Raw genomic sequence first — 24,264 nt, 5'->3', positions numbered from 1 at the left:
GACGAAGACATGTGCAAAAATGTGCAAATCTAGTAGAATTTAGATGTTCAGTAATTATTAGTGTGCAAATAAGCAGATTGTTCCCGTTTGCAGTGGATTTGTGTAAGTTTGTTGTTTTTGAGCCTTTTGGTGAGTGCTGTCAAAGAGGATGATATATGGGGACTGATTTTGTTATGTACATTACAGTAACAGGTTATTTTAACATTAGGGGTAACAGCAATATTAATATATTCAGTGAATACTGCCCAGAGACTGAGCTGCCATGTTTTTCCTGGATCGGATCCATGTGAGGAGACGTGCCATTAATAAGTGACGCATCAATCTGCAGAGATGATGACAAATGTGGCTTTGTGTCAGAGCTGCTGCAATATATTTCATGGCTACATTCATAATTATTATAGCGATGAAAATAATCACATGTGCAGAAAACGCTGTGACTTGACATGCATGAGAGGCGGCGCGCAGCGGATAAAAACAAAATGCGCAGCAGTAAAAAGTCACTCGGCATTCGGTTACCAATTATCCTTCTCTTGTGAGCATTAAAGCGCTGTGCATTGTTTACCGTTAACAGATGTAATTGAATAATAATGCCACGGTCCCACCTGTTCCCGTGGTTGGAATAAATGAGCTGTGCTTTGCTCTTCCTCCCTGGTCCTCCTTCCTCTTCCCCCTCGCTCGCTCTGAGAGCGGGGTTGAGAGGCCTGCCCCCGCAATGGCTATTAAAATAATGTGGCCTAACCTAAGCAGAGGTTAACCAGCTAATGTCCTCAGTACTGCTCCTCTCTCCACATGAATAATGCAGATCAGGTTTCTAAACAAGCACACAAATGAATCTATAAATCACACAGGTCGGGGCAATCTTATTAGCCACCCTCCCCCCACATAACCTCATCTCCCGCTGATTTGCAGCCGTCAGGCTCCTGCTGGGGGGGCTCCCTCGTATAAACACGCAGTGAAATGTCCTGTTGGTTTAATATGTAGGACATGGACTAACAACCTGCCATGCAGAACTCAATGCATTCTGCAGAAGCGCACTTGTTCACCTGAACACGACATCATTAAACAACAAGATGATGTCACTGCTAAGTAAATCATGGCTTCTATGAAAACGTGCTGAATCAGCAATCTGGCTCCCGCCATCATAAAACCAGTTTGATATGTTGGATCACCAGTAAGAGTGCTCGAATACCACCAACACCATAACAGCATCTTCTTATAACAGAGGTGTTCCAGTCCATCTCACAGGCCTACAGGTCATCAAAAACTTCTTGGGTTGTAACATTAATACATTTACTACATTATTTGACATATTTCATGTTATTTTAGTCGTTCGTTGTATTTGGAATGAAATAAAGAATAAAATGTGGCTTTTTCTGAACATATTTGGCTTAAATCGTCATTATTCGATGCTACTTGCCCAAAACTTTTTTCATTTCCTAAAAGAGTAATTTCCTCAGTTTTTAAAACGTTTATTGTTCTGAAAACATGGAGAGCTTATGTTTTGCCACAATGGCACTTATGGCTATCCTAATCCCCTGGGATTTGGGGGGATAACAAGCAAATCACAACTAATCTGCAGAGCAACGTCGTGTGGACAATGCAAGGGGAGAAAATAAAAAACAAAACAAGGAATTTCAAGTAATTAAAAAAATAAAGAGAATAGGAAATAATCAGCAACAACTTTCCCGACGCTGCTGGAATCAAATGTGGAAAAGTTGCGAGTTATGTGTTGAAGAACATAATGCAGTGTAACCGTCACGTTTCCTCGCAGAATAATAACCAAAACAGGCAAATACCAGAAAAACACCACGACAAGCACATCAATCTTATAGGTGAACCCACTGCTGTGCTCCTCCTGTCCTTTAGTCATAAATGAACAACGTGCTGAGGGTAGAGCAGGGCGACAAACCAAAAATATTTATCACCATATACATTTGAAAATTTGCGATATAACGATATAACTGACGATATAATTGACATGAGACAAAATACTTTACAACTCCACAACTTTATTAGTGCAAAAACCCATCAATGTATTTTCACTTAAACAAGCAGCTGTTTTTTATCTGCATTAAAGTTATATAAAAATTAACAGTGCAAATGCAAACTCCTCGCTGACAGTTTAACCAAAAGGCATTTCCAGTGGAAATTAGCCGACATGTCCTCAGCATAACCATGTATAATATCACACAAAACTTAAAAAGAGGTTATACACACACAATACGGTAACATTATGTTGAAGCACAGTACGTATCACTCCGCGAGGCTCCGCCTACGGTAGCCGTAATGCTCCGACAATCCATCAAGCGGTGCGGCTTCGTAGCTTAGCAAAGTCGTACTGAAACATTTGACAGATTTTTGAGCGCCGTGCACATAAAATCGTTTCGAGGTCAGTAAACACAACCAGAGTTCATACATAAGGCACACGGGATTATAAGGGGCTTTGATTTTTCTGAAAGTCGACAAAGGATTGATTTTAAGTGCGCCGTATTTTCCAAACAACACGGTAATAACGACGGCCCGCTAGCATGCGCTACCAAAAATAGTGCTTTGTTGTGTATCTGACGGACGAAAGCTAAACCAGTTCCACCACTGAAGTTGCAGCATTTTTGCAAACCACTTCTGGTTTCATTTAACGATCCACTTTCGCTCTTCTCATTCTGCGTCGCCGCCATGTACGTATGTAAACAAAGGCACTGCGCATGCGCGTTTTACCCATATTCTATCGCCATATTTCATTTTCCTATCGTTGCTCAAAATTACACCGGTGTTACCGTGAACGGTATGATATAGCCCAGCCCTACTGAGGGGTAAGTGTTTTCATTAAATCTCAAGATCTACAAAGACCCAGCCAGTGTCAACACCACCATCATCTGTAAGAAACAATAACTGCACGTCATCATCCTTAAACTCTCAGCTCTGCTCCACCTTCATCAAAGGATAATATGACCAGACTCCTGGAAGTCGAGGCAGGAAACGGATGACAGTGATGTTTAGAAGCGTGCACACGTATGCAGTGATCCAGGAAACGAGAGTTTAGTTCACATACAACTAACCCATTTCATTTGTCACATCTAGAATGCGCTCCCCCATACTCCATCAAACAAAGCCACTGCTAGCTCACAGTCATTTCCCTCTCTCCCAATTACAAATGAGTCCATTAGTGTGTCTGCAGTGAGCCCTGCGCTGTCTCCCAGTAATGGCTTGTGAGATTTCCATCATAATCATAATGGCTCCCAGAGCAGCCATGAGTGCAGATGGAAGGTCGCTCATAGGTAATGAGCTATCTCACCACCCAAAGGGCACGTCTTTTAGTTATTTAGAACTGCATGCCTACGACTTCATGGCTGACATGCGAGCTCGCTTGCGAGCATGTGCTTTGTGGACTCTGGTGACATGTTTCTATGTATGAGGACGCGGGGGCGGCTTTAGGAAAGCGGGGGTAGACACGGCCCGGCGCTGATTAACATCATGAAATTGGTGTCTGGGCTGCAACTGTAGATGCTAAAGCACATAACTCAAGCCGACACATGACAGCTAACAGCAAATGCCATCCAGACATTAGTTTGCACGCTGACATTCGGTCTCCCTCCCCTGGCTGTGCAGCGTTGCCGAGCAGAAATATCATTAGGGCCAGCAGTGTCAGGATGACTCACCTCCACTTGCCATTCGGAACACATCACATTCTTTTCTCTGGCCTCGGATTGCAGCGCATCTGCATCTTCTGCCAATTATTCTATGGATGCTGGTGTCGGTAACATTTCGAGCGCGCGTGCGCTGTGCTAGCCGGCTAGCTGCCTGCGTAGCCACAGGGATGTGGGACTGGGAGGAACGGGCTAATACAGGGCTGACCCGTGCTTAATTGACCTGAGAGCTGTTGCGATGTGGGTCGTATCAATGAGGTGACCTGACATTTTCCTGTAAGACCTGTGTTTTTCCGAAGCTTTGGTGTCTGCTTTTACAGACCTTCATAAGAGCAATCGATGCCGTGTGGTCACAGTGGGAATGTCACAGGAAGAGCTGACCTACATATATGCTGCTTGCTGAGGTCACGTATAGAAGCCTGCAATGACAGACTGGACATGTAGGGACAGGTCAGGCACAACACTTTGTCCACTGATGGGTGAAGTGAAAAACACTGATTATGTCTTCGTCATGGCACCTGTGACTGTGTTAGGAAGAAAGTGGACATTTTGTCCTGAAATTTGATGTGTTAGAAGCAGGAAAAAGTGTAAGGATTGGAGCAAATGTGACACATTTTTATGGGTCATCTCCAAATCTGCAGCTCTCCCAGTTATCGATCTAAAGTGCGACAGCTTCACGGGCGGCAAATGCACCAAATATTTACACATGAGCATCAGAACCAGACCACGGAGCAATGAAAGAAGGTGGCCTGCTCTGATGAGTGACATTTTCTTTTATATATATTTTATATCACATGGATGGCCAGGTATGTGTGCATCGCTTACCTGGGGAACGTCTAACACCAGGATTTGCTATGGGAAGAAGGTAAGCCAGCAGAGGCAGTGCTGGGATGTTACTCTGACACATACCACCTATCCAATCATTACTGCAGACCATGCACACCAGGGGTCTCCATCTCCAGGCCTCGAGGGCTGGTGTCCTGCAGGTTTTAGATATAACTGTGGGTCAACACACCTGAGTCACATGATTAGTTCGTTACCAGGCCTCTGGAGAACCTCAGGACATGTTCAGGAGCTAATTTAGCCATTTAAATCAGCTGTGTTGGATCAAGGACATCTAAAACCTGCAGCACACTGGCCCTCGAGGCCTGCAGTTGGAGACCCCTGATGGTAAATGGTAAATAGACTGGTTCTTTCTACTCTTCTGAGCACTTTATACAACTTGTGCATTCACCCATTCACACCCATTTGCACAAGCACATTTGTGTAAGTGCTTTTTTAGCTAACATTCACACACATTCACACTCCGATGGATGCATCGGAGAGCAATTTGGGGTTAGTATCTTGCCCAAGGATAATTGGCATGCAGGGGAAGCTAGGAATCGAACCACCAATCAGCCTTCCAATCAGTAGGTGACCTGCTCTACCACCTGAGCTACAGCCACCCACCCCCTGATGTACACCCTTTCATGGAAACAGTTTTCCCCGTTGGCTTTGGCCTCTTCGAACAGAATAATGTACTCAACGAGCTCAACGATGAGTTTCAGGTGTTGACTTGGGCTCCAAATTTCCTGGATATCAATCCGGTCAAGCGTCTGTGGGATCTGTGGAGGCCCCCCCTCAAAACTCGAAGGATCTGTTGCTAACATCTTTGTGTCAGACACCACAGCACAGCTTCAGGGGTCTCGTGGAGTCCACGCCTCGATGGATCGGGGCCGTTTTGGTAGCAAACGTGGGGCCAACACAATATTAGGAGGTCACAGTGTTGCGTCTGAACGGTGTCAAATCTTTGGTCTGTTGGTGTTATTGACTGTGCTAGTGACTCAGGTGGAAGAGTGGGTTGGCGGTTTGATGCCTGCTCCCGAGTAAGACGCTTGTGATGTCATCAGCCACACATTATTCACTTGGTTTGGTTTGCAGTTGCTTCACTGATATTATGAGGCGTGTGCATCGTAGCATTGTGTGGTTTTCACTTTACTCGTTACTTGAAAAAAGTAATCGGATTACAGTTACTGCCCATCTCTGAACATCATACAGTGAACTATGGATGCTGGTGTGAATGATCAGACCTCTGGGATCAGGCCCCACAGTCAAAGACCACTAACTTCCTGCTGCGCTGACGGATTGTTTATTTACTGCGTATGCAAACTCTTCTCTTTACATCAGTCATTAGGGTGTTTTAATGATAGAGAAAAACAGCCACAGTTCTCCAGCCAAGCTCAAACACCCCCGGGAGGTCTGCCATCTCCCTTCACTTTAATTTGAAATCATTCAGAGGCAAAATGGTAGCTGTTTGATTTATCCCTTATTACATAGCTTCTTAAGAATCTGTCAGGCAGCCTCATGAATTCATTCATCTCCATAAGCTTTCTCTGTGCCACTTAGGCCTTGTGTAATCTGGGTGAGACCCCCTTATCACTTCATTTGCACAAGCAGGAGACTATCAATTCCTGTCCAGTATCTGGAGCACAGGAATTAGAGCAGAGGTGTTTGTGTCCACACAAAGCTGCAGTGAAAAGAATCTGATCGCACAACGAAACGCCACGCAGGTGCTCCGATTCACACCCTACATTTACGATATTAGCGAGCATTAGTTAAATATATTTGCCGGTTTATTGCTTATGCTCTTCGGCGTAGATCAAAATCGACAGGCAATTTTCCACCGTGAGTCATTGATGTATCGCCACGGTGAAGAGAGAGACACTTAAAAGCGTTTAGCTGGTGCCGAGCTCCACATAGCTGCCTCATAAAAGCAGACAATGGCTGAGCTTAATAAGAAACAGAATGGATCCCACGAGTGTGGAGGACCCATCAAGCTGGGGAATTTCATTTAATTTCCCCGGGGCCATCTATGTCTTGTACACATAATTAGAGCCCAACATGCAATGTTCCTCGTGTTTTGTCAATAATTCCCCGAGGAGCAATCAGGACAAGGGTTGGACATGCCTCTGTGACCTGGGCTACTCGCAACAAGCTCAGCCACCTAATTACACTGCCTCTAACAAGCAATGCGGTGGTGGCGGTTTAAAGCAAAGGATGTGGGAGGGGTTAGGGAGCCGGGCCGAGCCCAGGAGCCGGCAGCGTACAGCCTCTCTTCAGAGCCCCTCGTGTCATTAAGATTGTTTGTGGCTGCCGCCGTGCATGCTGGGACGTCGCTGTCATTATGACAGGCTTGCTTTCTGTTTCCCTCATTAAGGATCTACTTCTGCAGTGACTCACTCCCTGTGGTGAAATACACAGCAGGATATTAGAGTTATGGCCCTCTACAGCAGCTGTTTGCTTGGGAGATTTGCAATACAGGCATTTCTGTGGTGTATAATAATCTCAAGTCCATGACTACAAATGCGGCTACTCGAAAGATGCTCGCCAGACTAAATATCACTGTACAGTCGTCACGGGCTGGGCGTGTGACCCAGCATTTTGAGGTTATTGTATTTGTAGGCATATTGTACGGAGGCTTATCAGGTTGCTTTGAGTTACAGGTTTAGTTTAGGCTACTCTATGTATCTGTTTGTGTTCACTACATGTCCTCAGTGTACTCTCAGCTATGGTTCCCCTTGTTGTTCGGTGTCCACCTGTCATGTTTCATGTCTGCGTCTTATTATGGTTCCTGTTTTATTTTGAAAGAGTCTGGTATTCTTTGCTCGTTGTATTTAGCTTTACTCTTGCCTGTGTTGTCATGATGTTTCACTCTAGTCAGCTGTGTCCTCATTAGGGATGGGTATCGTTTAGGTTTTATCTGATACCGGTGCCAAACCGGTACTTTTGAAACGGTGCCGGTGTTTAAACGGTGCTCGAACTGGTGCTTAAAGAATGGAGAACACAAACTTTGTCCAAAAACCTCTCATGTTTAACTGTTTTCCACTTTTTCTTTGGTCATTTTAGCCTTTTTGGCCAGGGTGAAGGGAGTATCTGCCATCAAACAAGAAGACAGCTGCATGTAGCTATGATGGTGTTTGCTAGTTCACCTTACATGCATTAATGTAATAACGTGGTTAGCCTACTCAACGTAAATTACACACGAACAACATTAAGCTACTCACGCAGAGAAGAACGGCTGCTGCTGCATCATCATCCTCATCATTTCTGCTACACTGGCAGGGCTAGGGGCCAGGACTCTCCTCTTCGGGTTTTTGGGGGATGTTGCTAACTCCGGGTCGATAACAGGCACCACACCTGCAGTAGATGTGCTCGGTGTGAGGTCTCGCAGCAAGCTATCAAATACGGTGCATTTCTCGGCTTTTAAAAAAACGCTATGTGTCGCCAGGTGTTTCATCAGATTTGAGGTGTTACCTCCTTTGACAGTATCACAGTATCAGCTTAAAGCGCTTGTTGCAGCTGCTGAGTTTGCATCTTTTGCTGTGAAGTACAGCCAGACTTTGACCGCTTCGCCTTGGGCATTTTAATCTGTAGCTCTGCTCTAAAAGAACGTACGTACCTGGACCCGCCTACTATCCTCGGAAACGTAAAATGATTGGCTAGAATCTAAAGTGTATCATTCCATACCAGTTGGTGGCGGTAATGCACCTTTCAGTTGTTTGCCAACCGCCAATACAAATGTAAGGAAGAAGAAAGTGGATCACAGCTCAGGAAAAAAAAGCACCGAAATGTGCGCTGCTTTTCGGTCTGGTTACTACCGTTTATGTCCGGTACCCATCCCTAGTCCTCATGTGTCTCCACTTCCCCTGATTACCTCACGAGTGTATTTAAGTCCTCAGCGTCACGGCGTCTGCCTACGTACTGCCTTGTTTCCCTCGTTAGGGTCGTAGTTTAAAAAGTCATAGTTTAGTTCATAGTTGAGCCTTGTTTTATTTATTTGTGTTATTAGTCTTATTTTTGAAACGTAGTTTTGTCTCCACCGTTTCTGCTTCTGGTCCACCTCATCACACCGGTGCACCTCGCTGTGACAGCAGCACTGAAGGTGATTGTAGAAAACATCTCCTGCACAGTTAAAAGCACCGCTGCACACCGAGCTAACAACTGTTACTGATTTATTAAGCAGATAACAGGAAAACAGTGGTTTTATCTTTATCTGCAGCCTTGTTCATTTGGTACAAATATCACAGGACTTGACATATGACGACCCGCCTGCCTTACAAGCCGGGGAAGATTCCACTTCCTGTGAACTGATCCTGATGTGCACGGCGCACAGAGCCAGTCAATTCTGCAGAAATCACCGGCTTGACAAAAGGGCAATAACGGGGCAGAAGGGGAGCGTCACCGGCCCAGTTGTTACGTGCAGGTGAGCCAGACGTTGACTGACATTCACCCAGCGCGCTGAGAAAGTTTAACCTTGGTGTGCTGGAGAAGCCGCTCTCACAGGGAGACAGTGAGGGATGAAGAGCGAATGTGAGAAAAACTGATTTCCTGCATAACAACCGATTCTTTTTTTCATAAGCAGCCTGTTTCCAGAGACACTGGTTTGAACCCAAGGTCTTGCTCCATGTTTTATTAAACACCGGTAACTGGCAACACTGCCTCATAAATAGAGATGAGCGCAGACACCTGAGGAGTCGGGGCTCTGCTCGCTCTTGATCGTCCAGCCCAACACGACCCAGAAGGTTCTGCATACGCAGCACAGCGCCGCGCACGCTTCTACCTAGCTGCCCTCTGCTTTGTTAGCATTGCGGCGGCTGATAAACGGCACCATATGGAGCAGGTTCGTAATTGGGAAGGTCAATGATGTTAAAAATGTATGTAATTGAGTTTGACTCGACATGTTTGGCTATTTTTAACTCGGAGCTCGGGCCAGTTTTAATAACGCTGCTTAAACAACATTAGTGCAACTATTAGAAATATGGGGAGAGCTAATGAGGGGTTTAACAGATGGTTATAAAAGCAGTTCAATCATTTACCAAGAATAATACGCCTTCTCTACTCTGCTGATGAAGAATCTCTCTGTTATATCATGTGTGCAAAAGCGAAACAGCGGGAAATAAGCGCCTCATTATGCTTATCCTTAAATATAGACGGGACTTTCTTTAACTGGGCTTGTGTTTCCACTCTAAAGCCTCTTTGTATGTGGATGATCTCATAAAGTCTTTGATATACGGACACAATTTGCCTGAGAGATTTTTCTTTTCCAGGTCAGGAAAGATGGAAATGGCTTTTTCTTTCCACAGGAGTAAACATCTCAGTCAAACAGCATATTTATGGTTTTTGTTGCTGATAGAATTATTTTCCATCTCCTGTGTTCTCAGCTCGCACTGGGAATTGAATCATTGCCTTAGAAACATGATTCACTGCTGTGACTGTTTTTCCCCCATTCAATTTCAAGGACTTGGCAACCTTGTCCTATTCAAACGTGTGCATTATTACATTTTATTGTTGGCCATAAATGAATGGGGAGGTTGAGCACTCTAGAGGCAAGTGGAACACACATTAGGGCTCGTATAATATCGCATCTCAAGGTAAGAGTCAAACATCTACAATTCGGTGTTTCGACAGGAAACCGACACACTATTAGCAATCACAAAGCATCGGGAGGCAATCGAAAAGGCAACGGCGATGTAGCCACGTAGGTTTAGATCATTTTTCTCCTGAAAAAGCCGGAAGCTTTCACGGGGAACTACTTTGAATTGTGGACTTCATAAATGAAAAACATTTCCAGCTCGTACTCTGTGCTCTGACTCTAAAGATTGCAAAGCTGCACACTTACAATGATGTAAAAATGGACTTCCACACATCCCAACATTAATGACGCGCTGATCGTTGTCCACCTCAGAGGCTGCGAATGCTAGCAGGAGATGACGCTGTGACAGAATGAGGATTTACCTGCTGGGACGATGAGGAGGATGTGGAGCTACTGTAAATGGGTCACAGTGACTGTAAAGGAGAATGAAGGGGGGGCGAACCCCAGAGGCTAGCCATACTGCTGACTCTCAGTTCACTTTAAGTCTCACCGGCTCCATTAATAACATTAGCGCTTTTACAGCATTAGCATTAGCATTTACAAAAAATAAGGTAAGAGGGACATCACGCAGCAGAATAAACATGTCGACAAAAGAAATGTTTAGCACGTTTAGCACGTGCATAGCGACGCTAAATCATGGAGTGTAAAGAACGTCCATCAGAACTGTAGCTGTGGGCGGGGTGTGTGAGGCGACAGGCGCTAAGAGGAGGGGAGGTAGCGGGTGGGATGGCGTGTGCATGTGTGTCTAGGGAGTGTTGCTGCCTGCTGACCTGGTCATCCATTAGACAGGGTCCATCCATCCAGCCCCCAACACACACCGCCACCTCCCCCACCTCCCCCACCCGAGGCCCATCACTGCGGCTTTCTGCCAGGCCTGGAATCTCCACATTAATTTCTCATCTGTGGCGCCCTAATGAGCTCCGCCTGCTCGTCCACCTCTGAGACCTCAGTGATTATCAGACAGGGGGGCGACCATTTGTCAATGGCAAGAGGTGGCATTTACACCGCTGACCTTGCTGCCAAGGAGAGCGGAATCAAAATTAGCGGAGCAGGCGAAGAACAGAAAAGCCATGAGAAGCTCTGGAGAGCAGCCGCGCGCAAACACGAGCCGCTCAAGGATGCCGTCCAAATCTCCGTCTATCTTTTGTTGCTGCTTCTTGTATTTGCACATTCACACAAACTTGATAACTGAAGTCTAAAAGCAGAATAATCCTATTGTGCTTTTGCGGCGGCCCTCGGTTTGCTGCAACACAGAGCGGTGGGCGGTGCACGCCCCTCGGTGGGAGCAGGGATTTGCCGGTTATTGGATGGAGGGGAGCGGTGTAGGTCTGTGACACCCGCTAACCTTGGCCAGTGCTGCTGGGACTTGGAGGGTATCCATCACCGTGGCAGCCCCGAGACCCAGAGCGGGGGGAAAAGCCACAGAAGTTGCCGGGGGAGGGAAAAAAGCTAGTAAAAATTTAATGCACTCCGCAGAGCAGTCATGTCATACTTGGTTATGGAAAATAATCCCAGATGCCTGCAGTGCTAAAATGGAGCTGTAATGTGCTCGCCTCCTAACCCGGCCTGACAGCCATGATGTACGACTACCATTACCGGAAAATATCACTTCAACTAACCCGTGATCCGGCTCCGCTAAGGGTCATATTATCCATGAGGAACAAATTACACTCCCCCAAAGTAAATACAAATTTCCTACACTGACTGGGTACAAAGCACAGAGCGGGGAGGGGGCAGGCGGGAATGTTACCTATGACAACGCTCTGCAGAGTGACAAGGATGATAAAGTACATGACAAATCACTGGCTGACAGGGTACTCTAGTGCAATCAGCCTCAGCCTCGGCCTAGCGAGCACCCACTCAAGCCTGTAAACACTACTCTCTTCCTTTGGAGGGGGCAAAACACATAATCTTTTAACGCTGACAAGTTGCTCTCTCCTTTTTATTACTCATCCTTCCCACTGCGGCGGAAGAGGAAGGGTTTGGGGTGAGGCTGCGTGGGGGGATGGAAGATATAAAATGGTTTTATGTACAGTGCTGCTGAGTGATTGAGAAACACGACTCTTCTGCTATAATTGCCCGAGGGCAAACACAGCAAAACAATAAAGGAGGAGAAGCAGCAAATATATTACTAGTTCAGATCTTTATTTTATGTCAAGGACAAACAGGTTCCTGCTTAGATCCCTTGCCTCCAATAAGAGCAAAGCACAGCGAATTACAGCGCTCTGCTGCGCGGCCATTAATAAGACGCAGAACATTCTCAGAATGGCATTTACAGCTCGTGGCTACTGATAGAGCGAGTAAATAACACTTAGGAAGGTGTGGTCTATAAAAAAGGCCGGAGGCGAGAGAAATAAAAGCTACGCGGCGATAAAGTTGTGCAGATTACAGTATAGACTCATTGTCTTCGCTGAGGGCCTAAGTGCATGATTGCAGAAGCACTTGAGCATTAGCGCACATCGGTGCGAAAATGTTTGACGGGCAGTTTCAAGGTGCCACTTAGGAAGAAGGGAAAAAAATCACTTAAGCATTCGTGAGTCCAGACAGAGCCGGAGCCTCTCGACTATATTACAGAGATCCAAGACGAGGTGGAGAAATTTACCACTGCTAGATTAAATGTTGAGGGAACGTTTCAGGTTGAAAATAAATGAGGCAGGCTGCACTTACACTGATAAAAAATCCACATTATTATTATTATTATATTTAAAGTGTGTGGAGATTAGGGCTGCCACGATTAGTCGACTAGTCTCGATTACGACTGATTTAATAGTCGACGCGTCGTTTGAAGCTTTGTAAGATCACAAAAGACGCAGGAATAAGTAGTAGGATTTAAGAGTGTAATAACGGACTGAAACGGAAGATGGCAGCACTGCATGTACAAGGATGCCAGCTGCCGTTAATCCCCGAAGAAGAAGAAGTAGCGCAGCCCAGCTCAGTTTCCAACAATGGCGGCAGCTAGTTAGTTTTAATATTACTCTTATTATTCTTTCTGGGTCACAAAATAAACGTTTAACATATTTTCAGGCGAGAATGTAGCTGTGTAAACCTCAAATATCTGCTCAGTTTATCAAGACACCACATATTTTCAAAAGCGCTCCGACGTTTTCGGAGACGTCTGTTAGCCACTAGCTCGATAGCTAGCCGGGGGCTAGGCTAACTAGAGCCGTGAGAACACCGGACTCCCGGCAAATCGTTTTCAAACCCACCGCCGTCTTTCGCTACTCAGGTTAAACATGATATATAAGTCACTTAGATAACTTAAAAATGTTATTGTTTGGCTTTTTTTAGTATTTTATTTGTTCCTGAGTAAATCGGTTTGGCTGAGATTAAAGTTATAGTTTTTACACAGCTGAATAAACCTCAAGCAGACAGCTGATTATCAGAAGTGTGAGATGCTCGAGAATTTACTCCGGTGTCCTGTTATATTTTAGATAGCAAGGAGTTTATTAAACTTCACCGAAACAATCTGCAGATTTCATTAAAATTTAATAAACTATCATCTTGTCTTTATTTTTAGTTAGCACATACCTTAAACACTTAAAGCTGTAAGCTAATGATAGTTATATAAGAGCAGATGCTGCTGGTGCAATAAGCTGTACGTTTATGTCCAATGGATGATGATCTGATTAGTCGACTATCAAAATAATCGTTTGTGGCAGCCCTAGTGGAGATGTGGACCTTTCAGAGGCTTCTAAAAGACTTCACTGTTTATGGACCTTTGGAGGATGGATATGAGCGATACCTGATGCTACAGAGCTCAGCAAAGTGGAAATGAGCTGTTCTCTACGAGTCCAGGCCCGTGTGACCGCCTGATCCTGTTCGGACATCTCGATTCTGCACCTTGGAGCAAAGGACGAGCCGAGCCATGACAGACGGTAAACAAGATCATTATTCAGGAAGAACGGCTCACTTCCCCCCACATATAGTTTCAGCCCCCCAAAAACTGCCCTCTGAAGGGACAGTTTCATGCACACTGGCTGCTGGGAAAGAGATGCTAACAGTACGAATGCAGGGCTAATAATACCAGTGTTGTGCGGCGAGTGTCTGCTGATAGGCGTCCTCCTACCTGTCTCCCAGCATGCCATTAACATGTCACGCTGCAGAAGGCCCCGTCCTACAGGTCACTTTGTAATGAGCAAATGCTCTGACAGCTTCCAGCACACGCAGAGACACACTCGCACAGCGACACGGGATCGTGTGCACACGGCGAGCTGTCTCTTATCAGAGCCCGGCAGCTCCACGGCAGAGGCCTTCTACACCAGGCAGAACATGATTTCTCCTGGGAACACTTTTTCCATTTCCTGCTTTTGAAGGGAAACTAAATAAGCCACGTTTGTCCTCATCTGAATACATTTGACCCATTAAAATGACTCTGCTCTGCCGCGGCGTTGCAAAGGAGACCGCCACGCTCACAGAATGCAAATGACGGCAGCGGCACTGGGCGTAGCGCGAGGCTCCTGGCAGGAGCAGATAGTGGCAGGTGACGTGGACTAAGGAGGGCCGTTGAGTGGGAGCTCCAATTACTCCTTACATTGAAGAAGAACGCGTGAGTCAGCCCTGTCATAGGGGTCCCCGTTTACTAATTCACTCCTCTGTTACTTTAACACACAATTAATCAATGACAGGAAGGTGTAGTCGGTGCTGTTCATCAGGAGCGTAACGTGAGCCAGGGTGAATTAATACAGTCACTGGGGGGATTACCGTGCTCTCGCTCTCTTCCTGAAACAAGAAGGAATTGCCACCGAGACAAGAGCAATTTAAATCGACAACACTGAGTAATGACTCAATTTGCTGCAGAGTCTAAACACTACAAGCAAATGGCATTACTAAATCATTAGAGCACATCTAGCTCTCTGGTTAGAATTCAGAGGCTAATATGGCTGCTTTTACAATCTAAAGTACGCTCAAACTGACACCTGGATTTAAAAGTGCTTTACAACCAGAATAGCAGCAAACGGTTAAATGCTTACAGGTGCTTTTATTTTACCCAACTGTCACCACATGAAAGAAAAACAAGAACCCAGAAGACCAAACGCTGCACGGGCGATGCACATTTACGCACCGATGTCCAGCGTCTCGTTTGAGGATTCGATCTTGGCTCCTCAGAGCGCTCCAAAAGTAATCGGCGTGACTTGAGCTCACCTCGGGGACATTTTAAAGACAGAGCGTGAGCCTCTCGTACCCGCCCCTTACACAGCTGAGAAGATGATGCATTTCCATGAGCCTCGGAGGTCCTTTACCTTCTAACCAACAAAAATGTCCTCCCGCTCCGTCACCTTTAGCTTGCAGACCTCTTAACCCTTTAAGACCTACCATAGAACCAAGTCCGAGCTTATATTATATGTTTACATGCTGTGGAGCCATTTTTGGGAGCATTTCAAGTTGCTATACATCAATACAACTGTTATAGCCCAGATTTTAAGAATATGTCTGCATTAAGTGCATAGTAATTACATAAATTGCAAAAAAGTGCAATAAACTACAAAAAAATTGTTTTTTAACATATATTTCTAGTTAGAGAAATTTAAGAGGCTTATCCCTCAAAACTGTAAATACAAAAAAGTTGCACAAAATAGTTTCCCACCACAGGAAATTTATTTTGAGTGTCTTCATAGTTTTATTTTTGAAATACACCAATTTTTATACACTGCAGGAAAAACGAAAATAAATATTATGATACAAATTTGCAAAAAAGCAGCATATGCATCAAAATAAACTATTTCCAGCAGTGCAATATGAGTCCTAAGCATCCCAGAAACGACACAGAAAGTCATAAAGTCAAAGATAACTTTTGAAAACACCAGTATAGGCTCATGAGGCCCTGATGGTAAAAAAAACGCCATTTCCACGAAAATGACGTCACTTCCGGTTTCGGGCAGGTCATGGCGGACATGCGATAGTTCGCGCTGACGTCTATTCCAACGTAGGAAGTGTTATGAACAGCTGATCGGATCGGCAAAGCGTGTTTCTGGAATATTATGTTTTTGTTGCTGCAAGTGCTTTTTATGCAGTTTTTGCAAAACTATATGTGGAAGGAAACTGTGACCGAGGACAAGCTGATGGCATAAGATGTAAGTACAACTCCTCCAGTTTCATATGCAAAAAATATTATTGCGCTAGCTCACGTGGTTGCAGAGCTACAAGGATTTAAAAATAGTTACGCAAAACAGAGCGTGCCCGCTGATTTGCAGTATTTATACATTTACAGTTCTCGCACAAAGAGCAGAAGCTCCACCACTGCAATACTGTTCTGGTTATGAGTGACATATAATCAGGCTTTTATAATCTGAAGACCTGAAACAAGATCTGAATCTCTTTCCAACCACATACTCATAAACTCATATCACGTCTATGGTGTCTGGATACAAAGTCGCTTCAAGCATACAAACCTCTGGATGTCGTTCATTTGATTCTTCAGGTTCTGACACTGATGATGACTCCTTTTCTTCTTCTTCTTCTTTCTGGATGTTGGAAAGCTGCTTTTCAGCGTTTGTTTGCAAAATAGGTTAAGAAGCTCGCAGCACGTCTTTGGACGGGGCCAAGAATTCCACGTGTAACTGATCTGATCATTAACCTCAAAACAACGCCTCTATATTCTTACTTACAGCCATAAACTGGAACATTAGCTTCTTTACTTGCGTAACGTTTAAACGTTTGCCAACATCTGTTATGATTTCTTTTCTTCTCTAAAATTACAGGGTACCCAGTACTTGCTCCAGGACACGAGAACACCAAAGCTTAATCACTTTTTCTCCCAGGAGAAAAAAATGTATATGAAAAGTTGTTATTCCTGCATCTGGAGTCATTTAGCACTAAAGTTTATAGTTTTTGCAACCTTGTAATTGTGTATTTTCCCAGTACAGTCAGTTTAATTTAACCCGAAAACCACTAAAGTAAAAAATAATTAAAGCAAATGAAAACATTTAAGAAAAACTGAGGTTGTACACAACACAGCATCATCAGCTCTCCCACCATGACTTATGTTCTATAACCTGTTGAAGTCCATAATATTCACATAACTCACATTATTTTGGCTTTTTAACAGAAACACTTCCGGACTTTGTTAAATCTGTAGAGCCTGTTTGTTGCTAATCACTGCTGTAACAATGTAACACTGTAACTGCAACAAAAGTGCCAAAACTGAAGCAATGAAGCTCTCGACACAGGAAGACACCATAGATCAGGAGGAGGTGGTTTAGCTGGGATTACAGAAACAGACCTACAGTGTGCAGTGAAGACAAAGAGACACCAGCGTATAGGTGGATGCATAGATACAGAAATAGCAGCCGTGCTGCAGACATGCTCGTCTGTGCTTTAAGTAACAGAAAGCCTGGCTGCCGCAGCAGTCTCATTTAAATGTCATTGAAATCCTAAAAAGCCAGAACAGTTCAATTTAGATTTTGCACATCATTAAGTCATTCATAATTAATGCGCAACTAATTAAGGTTTTGTCATACTTATTAACAGGATGTTTAATTCTAATTACATTCAATTCTCAGTCTTAAAGTAACATTTGGATCTTTTTAAAACGCTGATAAAAGACGCTCGAAGGGACCCGAGCACATTCAGGCCGATGTGAACAATCTTACCTTGTCGTCCTGGTCGCTCTCAGTGTCGCACTGCAAGAGAGGGAAAGAGGAAGCTCAAATTAGGAATAAGATGTCCAGTTTGTGGGGTTTTAAACAGTTTGCATTTGCAGTGCGTGTGGTCACCATAATCTCCTTCATCTTATCAACTTTTTAATGACAAATTTATCACGTAACTTGTATTCTGCACCTGGATATCATCAGATCAGTTCATTAGCTGATCCAAGCAGCAGAATGTGACATAAAGTGAATTTCTCATGAGTGCCCGTGCCCTTGTTAACACCGGGCACCATGTAAAATTCAGACAGAGCTGGAATCTCCGAACTCTAATCGCCACTGGAATTCTAATAGCGCGATGTTGTTCCTGCTTCAGGCTGGGGATGGCAGATTGACACGGGGAGAGGGGAACTTTGTAATGGTGGGAGGAAAAAGGGGGCTAGATTTCAATTTTTTGTTCCAATTTCAATTTCAAGGTCCACTTAATTCTTTATCAACTAATTAGCGTGATGCTGGGTGAATGGCGGCCCTCGTAGTTGTGCATATGGCTGAGGTGCAGGGAAGCACTGGAGTCAGTAATGAAAAAGGCACTGGGGGGGAATACGGGCAGGGGCTGGTGCAGCGTGTGGGCAGGAGTGCGAGGAGGGGTCGGTGGGTGACGATTAAAGTATGGCAGGAGTGAAGGGGGGGGATGATTGACGGCCCACAGAGTGAGCGACAGAAGGCCGTGTCATTTTTTCCTTTTTTTTGCCGATCGGGGCCCTGCAGAGCTCAAAGGTAGCTGGCTGGGTTTGTGGCTGATCTGCTTCTCGGGCTGGATGGTAAAAAGGGGGCTTGCGAGCTCAGCAGGAGCATAGCATCCAATTTACAGGCCTGTCCCGCACAGCCCAAGGGGCTGCCTGCGGCACACTGCCATGATGGTCAGCTCCAGCAGCTCATAAATTATGCAGAGGCAATAAACGCACTGGGCAAACACTCCTCAGACGTTCCCATTTCGCTCTCACTCCTTCTCCGCCATACATCCCAACCCCGTTTTAAGACAGCGCGCAGGAAGGCAGCAGCCCTGATAACAAATAAAGACGACGACAGACGACGGCAGATCACGATTACGCGCGGGCGTCTGTAATATTAAAAGCTCCAAACTGCATTTATGCATCTCTTCCAGCTCCTGAGTAAATAGGCGTGTCTGCCTGCACCGCTCTCTCGTGGCCTCCCACACAGACTAACGCAGCAGACGACATCAGCGGCGTTCGGCTTTTGAGAATGTAGCAACAGCAACGCGATTGAGCACTCATTAGCCGCTTTTCCGTCTGTGCACGATGCAAGCAAGCGAGGGGTTCAAATAATTGACGTAATTTCAGTTTTTTGCATTGTGTTGTGATCCACGAGAAAAAGGAGTCCTGCCTTTCTTCCCCGTGTTCCCTTTCTGTTCTTATTTTGCTCTCCCTGCTTCCCCCGCTCCTCGGCTGTGCAGCCAATTGCTTTGATTGCCAAGATAGAAGCCGGCTGGAATGACTTGCCCTTGCTTGTGAAGCAAATGGAACATGCTAATGGAACTCATCGTATTACCCGATGCAAAAGTGCCATAGCTCATTACTTTAAGATAAAGGGATATCATTGTAGACGGCGAGCAGAATTGACTTTCTGTGCTGCGACTTGATGATGATTTAATCAACTGCTCTCTTTCACTTCTCATCGTCGAGCCTGTCGCTTTCGCAGGTGCCGCTAAACGAAGCACTCACACGGCTAGTGGGGGAGAGAAAAGAAAAGAAATTGCTGTCATTACTTTCCCCCCCGTAGGAATAGAGGTATGCAAATTTCCCAAAGCGACAAAGGGTGGGGGGTGGGAAACTTAATAAAATGGAAATGCCTTTATAATGAGCAAAGTAAAAAAGCCTAAGATCAGGCCTGACAGCCGAGAGCGGGCGATGTGAGCGTCCACGCCGCCAAAGCTCCCGTGAACTCTGCGTTCGAGCAGGAAGTAGTAAATAATAACATCTCGAGAAGGATAAAAAACACGTTTGAGGCAGAGCTGCCGCTCACTGATAAGTGATCATAGTGAACGAATGTTTTGCTTCATTCGGAGCCGAGGTCTCAGCTCTGCACAGCTGGAAACATCAGTACACCTCATCATTAAGACTGAGCATTCACAGGTTAGCACGAGCTGCAGTTCTCTGTGATACAACAGCTGCTGACATGCGAGCGTGAAAAAAACAAAAACCCGCAGCTATGATTAACTACGTCAAAAACACTTTACAGCGATCCTGGGACGCCGCGGCGACTGGAAAGACATATGTCAGGCGTTTGAAACGAATCTATTGTACTGAACAGAGAAAAACAACAGAAGCGGTGCCGCTGAGATCACCGACCGGTCTTATTTAAAGCAACAGTAATGTACAGTAAGGAAACCATTAGCCCTGGGAGGGGGCCGGCAAAGGAAAGTGATAGTCTACCAGGCCCGGTGCTATTTACACAGGACCAGCATTATACTGTACAGCTCGACCCCAGTGTTTAGTTTAAGTAACACAGGAATGTCAAACATTAGCTGCAGCTCTGAGAGCTGTTGATGTTGGCCTGTATCCGGACCACTTCTGATTGCCGCTCCGCTCTCACCCGGGCCTCTCTTTTGGCTGAGTGCTCTTACAAATTTCCCTACACTCTGTCCAAGCATCGAGCCTTTTGTTTATATTGGTCTGAAAGTAGAAGTAAATTATTCTTGTCCTAAATCCTCTCCAGCTGAGAGCAATACTGGCCCAGTAGAAGGGGAACAGAAGGAGCCACGGGCCGAATGCTAAACGACGCAGCCGTGCTATCGTCTGCAACAGCAGGGCACGGCAGCGTCTCCTGCCAGAGCTACCCACAGCGAAAAAGTCTGCACTAAAGAGGTAACCACATCACACATGTTTGCGTGCAAAGCAAGCATGCCGTGATCTCTTTTCCAGCGTAACCTTCTGGATATCCACTGGTCCACAAATACTAACAGATGTTGGAGCAATCAAGAAAAAAATAACATGACAACAATAAAGGTCCAGCAGAGTGTGTTTAACATGCTCTTGTAACTCCTGATTGGTTGTCTGTGTTGCTGCAAGTTGAACAGCGCGCTCTGCGTGACGTTAGCCTCGGGTTATGCTTGAAAAACTGCCATCAGTATTAACCTCTCTCGCCCTTGGAATTAATTATCATTGATATAGTCTTCATTAAAGCACACTAGTGCACAGAGGCCTGTTTATCAAGCCGACACTGGCTGTCCTGCAGCAGCGCTGAAGGGGTTAAAGCCCAGGGAAGACGCCAACCTGCCTGCAAGCCTGGGAGCTGCAAAGACAGCGTGAAGGATGGCTCCCATTGCCAGGGTCAGCTCTGACGCTGCCAATTTGATGTGCTGTCGTCGAGGGCTCCTCAATCCCTCCTCCTAGCGGCTCCTTCCCGATATAGCTGCATGTCCTGATGGTTTTGTGATGCAAACAGTCACATGGCAAAATGGTTTTCTCCCTTCCCGGTGCATCCTCCTCCATCTGCTGCTGGGGCCTGGATGCCTCAGACCGCCTGCCTGTCACAGCGTGCGTGGAAATTAGCTGGGGAGGAGGTGCTCGCTTGTGCTAATTACATTTTAATCATTGGAAATGTGTTGGCAAATCAAGCCTTGATTGCCATCTTGGAGCCCAGTGCTCTTCTCTGCAGGTCGGGGATGGGGGTGGGATGACTTCTGGGGCTAGAACGCGTCTGAGCCCAGACTCGGCAAGCTGGACACCTCATCCTCCACCGCAGCTTGATATGGCGGCGTGCCTGGCCCACTGCTGGGTAGGGGCTGTGCCACATTATTCACTGGGAATAGAGAAAGACCGGGATGGTAAAATGCGGATCTGTGCCATGCATATTCTCCAATCCCCCACTCACACCTCCCATATTTATCTCTCTTTCTCTTACTCCCTTTCGCTTCTGCACCCACACATTACCGAGTCTGCCAGTCCCGCCGCTGTGAATTGAGGAACAACAAACAGAGATGAGCTAGAGGCGACTGATGAGCTCAGGTTTTGCTACACAGCAGCTACTTTGGCAAACAAAACTAGAAAACGAGACTTAAAAAAAGCAAAAACAAACTGACTTAGTTAAATTTTCAGTTTTTAAATAAACACAAAATGATCAAGGTTGACAAGAACACTTTGCTCACAGAAAGCTGGTTCAGTTTTGATGAACATCTGTGAGAAGCCACGTTTCCTCCGTGATATCCAACGTTATACAACAGACTGACTCACAGTAATGAGCCCCGAAAGGACGCAACATATACGCATCCAGACCTGCATCGTGCTTGAGGGACTTCACACCCAAGTGAACCTCAGATAAACTCTGGGATTGCTTCACTTTAGCCGCCAGACACACATTAGTTATTAAAGGTTGCCTATAAAGGACACCTATAAGTTCAGGGAGTGGAAGAAAGATTAACAAAACACGCCTCACTGGGACAGCTCATTTAGAGAAGCCGCGTTCTGTGGCGACCAAATTGTTTCTGCAGCATCTGATGCCGAACTGCTACATGAACGTAAAACGTAAAAGAAAGTCCCGAAAGAAATCACAGGCACAGCCTGAGTGTTTCAGACAGTCTTTACAGTCACATCAGGAAAATTCTTCTTCTAGGAGCCAAGAATACTTCGTCAGGGAGGACCAGATTTCTGTCTGGACTAATATAAGCAGGCCTGATCCACATGTGCAACGCTGGCCAAATGCAGCAGGCCAACATCTGAACGCAATTTCCCTTCAAATGTAAAACTTCATCCAGAAGACATTCAGTGCGACCGCAAACTCCAGTTTCTAGTCAGGAGGACAGACGAGATAAAGGAAGGAGAGAGGCCAGAAAAATGAAGCTTTCCACAAAGTAACAACAACATTACAGCCTCTGATCTTTGCTTTCGATATTCAGCACCACAGTCTTTTTATTTTTTATTTATCCGGGCCGTTCCCAAACGTATGGAAAGAATATCTGAGAGAATTTTCAACATCTGACGACTCGCTCTCGTTTTAAAGATCAAATTCTTATCATTTCCTCGTCGTTAGATCTCTTTTCCTTTACATCCCGATCACCAATAATGTCAAATCAGACTGAGACGGCTGCCTGGATGATAAGATTTCCTCTGAAGGCGTACAAGCGCTACATGTGTATATTACTTCCCTTTTTAGTGTGGAGGAAGGTAGGACATTTAACTCTACTGGAGAGGAGGCACCGCGGGGCTGAAGTAATGCTTAGCAGGGTGAAGCTCTCTGTTGATCAGTCCCATCCACCCACCGAACACGCTCACAACACCACCTGACAAAAGGAGCGGGGTAGGAAGAAGGAACAGAAGTGCGTCGAGAGTCGAGAGTCATATCAGCGCGTTTCTCCAGGCTCTGCACAGCATTTAGGGTCATGTGATAAAAGCCTAAAACGCAGCCCTACACGGACCTCCATTCAGCCCGGCTCTGTTTATATAAGCCAACAGAGGCCTGAGGCTCAAAGCAGATGCTGAATTAATCAAAGATTAATAGAAGGGTTCTGAGATAATTACATACATCAAATTGCATTGTTTGCGTGGTTATGGCGACTCCCACGAGATGAGGCCGCTTGGTGTGCATTTTAATTACCCCCCTCGTGCTCGGCATTAATAGTGATATGATTTGGCATCCTCGTTACAGCAATCTGGTCACGCACACACGAAGAAGAGTTTCCCAGATGAAGAAGTGGACGCAGCTGAGCACATGAGACCGAGCAGGCAGATGTTCTGATGAGTATCACCGAACCACCCTGTTGTCAGAGCACCAGTGTTGGTCAAGTTACTTGAAAAAAGTAATCAGTAACTAATTACTGATTACTTCCCCCCAAAATTAATCCCGTTACTTTACTGATTACTTATTTTCAAAAGTAATTAATTACTTAGTTACTTTTTAAAAACACGATTTACAACCTGAATAGGTGATAAAGTGATAGATCTTTCAGCCCAATTCTACTTTTTCTGCATAATCATCATACAAAATGTAATCAAATGGAAAAGTCTCTTTTTAAAACTTGTTTTATTAGTTTTAATCTTTTAACTTTATGCATCAAGCAAACATTTAATTATCTGCAACATTCTCTGACTGGAAGAAATTAGTTTAATATTTAAACCTATTTTCTGCACATTCCAGCACATAAAATAAAATATTTTGTGTGTTTACACTCAGTCTTTCAAATAGATGCAAGTAAAACACAGCAGAAAATAAATAAAGTCAAAGACTAGCGGTCCTGTTGCTCTATTTTCACCTGTAAAGCAGGAGTGGGGTAGGTGGAGGGTTACCCTGGTGCAGGTGTGCAGCGGTCAGTGGAAGAATCCGCGAGTTTCTCTGTGAGTTTCCCATTACGTCGTAGCTACTCGGTGCTTGTTTGGAAGTTTAGGGGTTTTTTCGCTGTAAAAAGAAGTTTTCTTCCCACGCACAACGGACACTAATGTTTTTGTCACTTTTTATGGAATCAAACTCAAAGTAAGGTCAGTACTTCCACGCTTTAAACGCTGCACGCTCATACTCTCTCTGCACTCGATATATGATCCATTGTTGATCTGCACACAGCTGTTGTCACGAACGTTGCCCTCGCTTACGTCACTGTCATGAGACATTCTCG

At 45.2% G+C, this 24,264-nt stretch overlaps 1 protein-coding gene across 8 annotated transcripts in view; it reads right to left on the bottom strand.

Annotated features, from left to right (window-relative positions):
* The window catches only part of auts2a (activator of transcription and developmental regulator AUTS2 a), a 381,738-nt gene that overhangs the window by 105,186 nt on the left and 252,288 nt on the right, over positions 1–24,264 (bottom strand). For all 8 annotated transcript variants that reach the window (XM_087847034.1, XM_087847036.1, XM_087847038.1 and 5 more), the window contains one exon: positions 17,646–17,675. In XM_087847034.1, coding sequence (XP_087703160.1) covers positions 17,646–17,675 — 30 coding nt within the window. The remainder of the gene's footprint in view (positions 1–17,645; positions 17,676–24,264) is intronic.

The sequence above is a fragment of the Neolamprologus brichardi genome, chromosome 10, assembly GCF_056152115.1.
Source record: "Neolamprologus brichardi isolate AB-2024 chromosome 10, ASM5615211v1, whole genome shotgun sequence".
NCBI lineage: Eukaryota > Metazoa > Chordata > Actinopteri > Cichliformes > Cichlidae > Neolamprologus > Neolamprologus brichardi.
The sequence above is the reverse complement of the archived record's forward strand: the minus strand, read 5'-3'. Positions and strand labels throughout refer to the sequence as shown.